This window comes from Myxocyprinus asiaticus, chromosome 1 (genome assembly GCF_019703515.2).
Source record: "Myxocyprinus asiaticus isolate MX2 ecotype Aquarium Trade chromosome 1, UBuf_Myxa_2, whole genome shotgun sequence".
Lineage (NCBI taxonomy): Eukaryota > Metazoa > Chordata > Actinopteri > Cypriniformes > Catostomidae > Myxocyprinus > Myxocyprinus asiaticus.
This window is the reverse complement of record NC_059344.1, coordinates 42313929-42320356: the sequence shown is the minus strand read 5'-3', so window position 1 is coordinate 42320356 and position 6428 is coordinate 42313929. Positions and strand designations below refer to the sequence as shown.

At 38.0% G+C, this 6428-nt stretch overlaps 1 protein-coding gene across 1 annotated transcript; it reads right to left on the bottom strand.

Annotated features, from left to right (window-relative positions):
* Positions 1-3635: 3635 nt before the first annotated feature.
* LOC127439984 (uncharacterized) lies at positions 3636-5707 on the bottom strand. The gene is made up of 4 exons (XM_051696319.1): positions 5519-5707; positions 5255-5402; positions 4924-5033; positions 3636-4308 (listed from the first exon to the last, which is right to left on the bottom strand). The coding sequence occupies exons 1-4, from the start codon at positions 5705-5707 to the stop codon at positions 3997-3999; spliced, it is 759 nt and encodes a 252-aa protein (XP_051552279.1). The 3' UTR covers positions 3636-3996.
* Between the last annotated feature and the right edge of the window lie 721 nt (positions 5708-6428).

The following is a 6428-nucleotide window of genomic DNA, read 5'->3' as shown; positions in this document are numbered from 1 at the left end:
TTCTTCAGAATCCCTCAACAGTGCAAATGAATGGGCAAATAAAGTCAGATTGTCAGATTCATCAGCCAATCAGATTGATTTATTTGTTCTTGGTGGGTGTGATCTTTAGGATGTGTCCCGGTCGAGGCCTTCTAGCTGGCCTTGAGTGACGCAATCACGCATTAAGTGATGTACGTAATTCAAGAGCAAAAAGCGTAAGATCAAGCTGTCTGACAAGTCGGCTGTCATCACTGCTGGTATTGCCATTGAGAAAGAAATCCTTATGGATTTAAAAACATGAGATGTTCTGCATGACCTTGTGATTGCTCAATTGATTAAACAGGAAAGGAGGACTGATTTTCATTTGAAGTAAATTGGTAAGTGCTTTTTGTATTGTTATAGCAACAACAGGAGTTTTCTAAGTGTAAATTAGGCTGCTGGAGCATTCAGTGTCGGGTCAAGTTTTGAAAAGTAGTGCTGCATTCCATTCAACTTGGAAAGTCGGATTTTTCAACTTCCTACTAGGAAAAGTGCAATGGAATACATATTTAAGTCAGAAATTACAACTTTTAGGCTCGTGCAGAAATTCTCAACTCGAGATGCAGGGGCATGATGTCACACAAACATGTCGACAATCAGGGAGATATACAAAGTGATAAACATTCACTTTATTAAGTAATATCGATAAATGAGTTAGTTTCCACATTACATGATATTAAAGCTTGTTTAACAAATGCCTGCAGAAACAGGTGTATAAAACATGGTAAATTATAATCTCCTTTGATAATCATACACCTGAAGCACAAATGCTAGGGCTGCAACATTGTTTATCAGTTGGGTTGCTAGGAGACATCTCTAATGAGATTCAAACCCCTGCTAAGCTAACGGGAGCATTGCAGTTCCGAATATCAGGGAATGGAATGCATTTATGGTCGGAGATATCAAGTAGGAATATCCCACATCCAACTTGAATGGAACGCAGCATAACCGTGTACCCTGACGAAAAGAAATTTATTGCAAGCAACATTTAAATCGCAAATATTATATGATAGATTTTTCCAGGTATTATAGACCTCCTTGGTAGATTCATATGAAAAATTATGATTTTTGAATGTCTGTTCGGGAGACGTTCATTTCACAAAACAGTCATGCTGTAGTTAAAATTAGGCTTGCTTGAGCATTAAGTGTGGTTTCAAGTTCTGGCTTTCGTGCGTGGATGTGTTTTTAAAATGTCAATTGGTATTACTAGTTAGCTGTGACATAATGTATGATGCCCAAAGGCATAGGGTGTGTTATTCATTGTGAAACTGTGTTTTCTTAATGGCATGAATCACACTGAATGTCTAGACTTTAAATGCACGGCCCACCACTGCATCTGGAGATGTAAATGGTGTGAAATGTGTGAATACTGAGCAGATTTTTATCTTGTGTGTGCCTTGTTCACACCACACTGGAGAGAGCATTTCCTGTTCCCACCTGAAATGACTCTGGCAGGGGCAGGCTGGCGTGCCAAGTGGCACAACAGATGGCCCTCTGCTCACCATCATTTCCACTCGCACAATGCTTAGAGAGCACAGAGAACCCGTTGCACACCCCGCAGGAGAGGAATCGGCATCCATCCTCTATTTGAACTGAACAAAACCCAGAAGCCGCTCTCTAAATCCTCATTATTCTATCAAAGTCTCCGTGTCGCTTCATGGGAGTTGAAGGACAAAGGCTATTCTGTACCTGGTGAAGCTATGCATTGGATTTCTAGACTAGTTATCCATCCTGCAGTCCTTGTGCCAGGAAAGCTGATGCTGCTTCCATTTGGAGTGTTGTGCCCTCAATGCTCTGGCTGCCACATGTATGGGCTGTTTTATGGGCTGCCCATGTACCAGATGGAACAGCTCTTTAGTTGCACAACAATATTAATTGTTTTTCCCCTCAAGCAAAAGCAGCTTCATTCATTTTCACAAATGCTGTTATAGTTTTTTGGAATGTCTACATGCCTCTAATATTTAGTTAATGAGATAGTTCACCCAAAAATGAAAATTCTGTTTTGACTAAACCTCATCTGTTTGACTTTTTTCTGCTGAACACACGCACACACAAATAAAAAATAAAAGATTTTTGGTACAATTTTAGGTAGATTTTTTTTTTTTCATCTTCCGTGGAACACAAAAGGAGATGTTACTGTAGGTAATGAATGTCACCATTCACTTTCAATGTATTAAGGAAAAAAAGACGCAATGAAAGTGAATAGTGACTGAGGCCTACATTCAGCTTATAGTGATATCTAATTTTGTTTTCCACAGAAGGGATCATATGAGTTTGGAACAACATGAGGGTGAGTAAATGACAACATAATATTAATGTTTGGTGAACTATCCCTTTAACATCAAAATAAATAAATAAACAAAGGTTTAAGGTTGTTTCATTGAAAGCATTACTGGGATCATTTGATTTCTTCAATCGTACATTGCACATTAATTATTTGTTGTTTGTTTTTTGTTTTTTTTGCCCCGTGTCTTTGCAACCATCTCTTCCATCATATTGCATTGGCTGCACCCCAGGTCTCTGCTAAGTAGTCAGATTTTCTCCCAGATGGCGGTCATCTGCTTGTAGTATTCTCATTCATCTGTTGTGGTGTATCCTGCAAGACTTTTGAAGCTAAGAGTAACCAAGACAAGGTTGGCAGTGCATACGCATATGCTGTTTCATGTCTCATGATTTATGGATAGCTGAAACCAGCAGGAAATTCACATTAATATATCTGTTTGGTTTATACGGAAGACAAGCCGGTAAAGTAGGGTGATGGAAAATGCTTTTGTTTTTTAAGAGTTTAAATTCTTTCTTAAAATATCTAAATATAAGCTTTCCAAGTGTCCTCTCCTGCCATCAGCCTATGCATTGGAAAAAGGCCATTTCAAAAACAAGTAAAAAAACAATGAATACAAGGTGTTTTTTGCTTGTAATAAGTAAAAAAAAAATCTGCCAATGGAACAAGTGAAAATTGGCTTGTCAAGATTTCTTGAAATAAGATGTGATATTTAGGACTTTTGAGATAAAACTGATCTTGAAATTATCTAGGAAAACTCATTTTGAGCTATATTTTACTAGTATTAGGAAGTGTTGTATTTCATAATAAGCCTGTAATGCTCAAAAGTAGCATTTTGTCCCTCAAAATTAGCTTTTTGTTTTTCACTGTTCATGTCATCCTCTTTATTTCAAGTGTATTTAACTCATTGGTAAGTGACACCATTCTAGATTTAAGACCATCACCAACTTAAAATAAGATTAGAAAGTGATATTTAAGCATTTTAGGATAAAATATGTCTTGAAGTTAGCTGGAAATACTCATTATGCATTTGTTACTCGTATTAGGAAGTGCCATATCATTCTGGTCATCCTTTCATTTCAATTCAAGTGTATTTCACTTATTGTAAGCTCTACAATAGTGATACTGTTCTAGATTTAAGACAATCACCTACTTCAATGAAAACAAGAATTGCATTAAACAAATGTTTTATTTTCTCTTCATACATTTTTTTTTTACCTCTTTCTACCTCTGTGGAATGCAGGAGTAAACATAAAGTTCTGACAGTCTAGTGCATTACATGGAGACTCCTTCACAGCAGTGTATGACTGCAGCACCAGTCAATATGTTTTGGCTCACAGTGTGTATGGGACTGTAATAAAATAAAAACAGAACATGCCAAATATGTGTAACATTGTGGGTTAAAGTCAGACACAGTCATCTGACATGTGTCCCCTCAGTACACTTACAAAGTGCTTATTATGGTAACTTTCAAATTACGGGTCTTGGGCTAACTTGGTTAAATAGCATCTGAACAATGTGTCTCAATACACCTACAAAGTGCGTATTATTGCAATATTCAAATTAAGGGTTTTGGGCTAACATTAACATTAACATCTGACCAATGTCCCTCAATACATCAACAAAGTGCTTATTATTGCAACATTAACATTGGGCTACCTTGGCTAAATTCCAAACAAGAATCAATGGCAATGGCTTTATTTGCCAACAAAAGCTTTCCAGTCAGCCATGCCCTCCTTGAAAGATGGTGTGAGGTCTCTCTCATGGATTGTGTCCAAGAGGACCTCTGTTTGTATGACAGAAAGCAAAGTGGCTACACACTTGGTGTAAGTAAGGTGTAGGGCATAATAGTAGGCCATAAGGTATAAAGCACCCTCTGTAACCTTGTCTTTTGGGAATGTAGTTATCGGCACATCTCCTACAGCCAGGAGGCAGTTGGACGAACTCACAATCAGGACTGGACAGGAGAGAGGGCGCTTCTTCAAGTAGGCATTGGGTTCTTCGTTTTCCTTAAACACATAACACAGACATCCTTCTATCAGGATAAAGCACTTTTGTTTAAATGATCCATTTCGGTATTTTTCAACTTAAGCCATTCAGAAGTTTGTTTACAATCAAATAACTTTCCAAAACAAAATTTTGACGAAAGGCGCAGTACTGAGAAAGTTACAGCTGAAGTTGCTGCTTTTGACTGTCCCCAATGCATTTCCTGTTCACAAACGATCTAAACCTTCCAAAACACTGAAATCATATAAAGAATATAAAAATGCGTATGTGGGTCTGCTGTACAAAATTGTATTGCTAAACACACTGTATCTGAATTTATAGAAATGTATTTAGATTTGTTGGGCTAGCCAATACTAGGCTAGTCTTGTTAGGTCTTCACTAGTTCTATACAACCCGTTATTAACCATGTAGTGCATCCATTTTTGTACATACTGTAATATTGAGAGCTACACACATCTTACCATTTAAAATCCTGTTTCCAAAAACAAATGTTTGGGGTATCTCTGAAGGCTTAGAACATATGTGACTAGGAAATACATTGGGAGCAATTACAACCAGCATCTTAAGCTATAACTTTGGACAGTCTAAATTATTCTGTAACATTTTACACAGCTCACCTCGAGGACATGCACCAGAGCCTCACTCGCATCTCGTATCTTCTTAGGAGGAGTAGATGAAGAGGGGAACAGTGATGGTAGCACACGTAGGATCCCGAGAGCCTGTTCAACTGTTGAGGAAAATATTCATTACTTTTACACTTAGATAACACAAGGTCAAATCTGATCAACGGTCAACAACAGATATGCTTTAAAATACAGAAACATTAAACAAACGATGGGATAGCCACCACAGATGAAAGAGGAGGAAGACAAGACACTAGCACATTGACAATTAGCATGCCCTAATGTCCACCCTGACCACTAATAACATCAAAACATCATTGCTTACCTTTGTCCATTCCCATTGGGGGTTTCAGCATCTTTTTCCATACACCAAAAAACTGCACCTTCTGGCAGAAGTTGTCCCAACCTCCCCTCAGTTCTTCAATGTAGTGGCTGTTATCCTTGTCCAGAATGTGTCGAAGCTCCCCCATCACCTATCCAATATACAAATACAGACATTTGACTGCATTAGGTAGAAGGAAATTGGTATATAAGACATTGTTCTGTGTGGTACCATGTTTTGAATTATGCTCAGTCAATAATGATTTACATGGCCAATGTCCTTGAAACAAGGACACGCCTCTAGAATTTTCTCATATCTGTCCTCCTCGCGAACAGAATCAGAATCTATGAATGCTCTTCTGGCTGCAAATTCAAAATCCAGGAGCTGAGAGACAGACTCATGGTTTGGATTTTTCTTTTTACACAAAGCCTGTAGGGTTCTATAGTGCTTGGCCATAGTTGCTGGACTGTCAGTGTCTGGAGTGTAAATGTCTGTGGGCTTGTTAGCTAAAAGACACAAACATACATAACTGAATACATGACATTAATTGATGAATGAATGAGTTATTCTTATAGGAAGTAGGCAGTAGTAGTAATTAGTTTGAATGCTTCTAATCTCTATTTTGACACAAGTCACAAAAGAATGCATGTACCATGCACATATATGCCAATATCACATTGACTGACACTTGGTAAATCTTATTTTATGAGGGCAAGGAAACCAAAATGTTGAAAATGTGACATATCAAGAACTAGTTCCATAAGTATTTTATATTGTTTTAAAGATCCAATAATGTGGGTTTATTAGACTTGTGAACATCAGAAGTGTAAAAGAAATATGAACACCGCACCATGGTAAATTTGTAAATGCAAAGTTGGAACTCACGTCTTCCGTTGCTGCCCGAGTCTGGGGTGCTACTCCCTTGTGAAGCGCAATCTTGATTGCTACTCCCTTGTGAGGAGCGAACTAGAATGATTGTCGAGTCACTTGAATCAAATTCATCTGGGTCACTTGGCTGCTCAAGACGGCGCCTCTTCGAATGTCTCCCATCTGGAATGGTCTTTTGGGGGATCTCACGTTTTGCAATCTTTTGTATAGCTGTGAGTACACAGTAACCTGTGACAAGACAATTTAAATAAATGTTTCAAATATCAAACAAATTCTTCAAACAAATGCT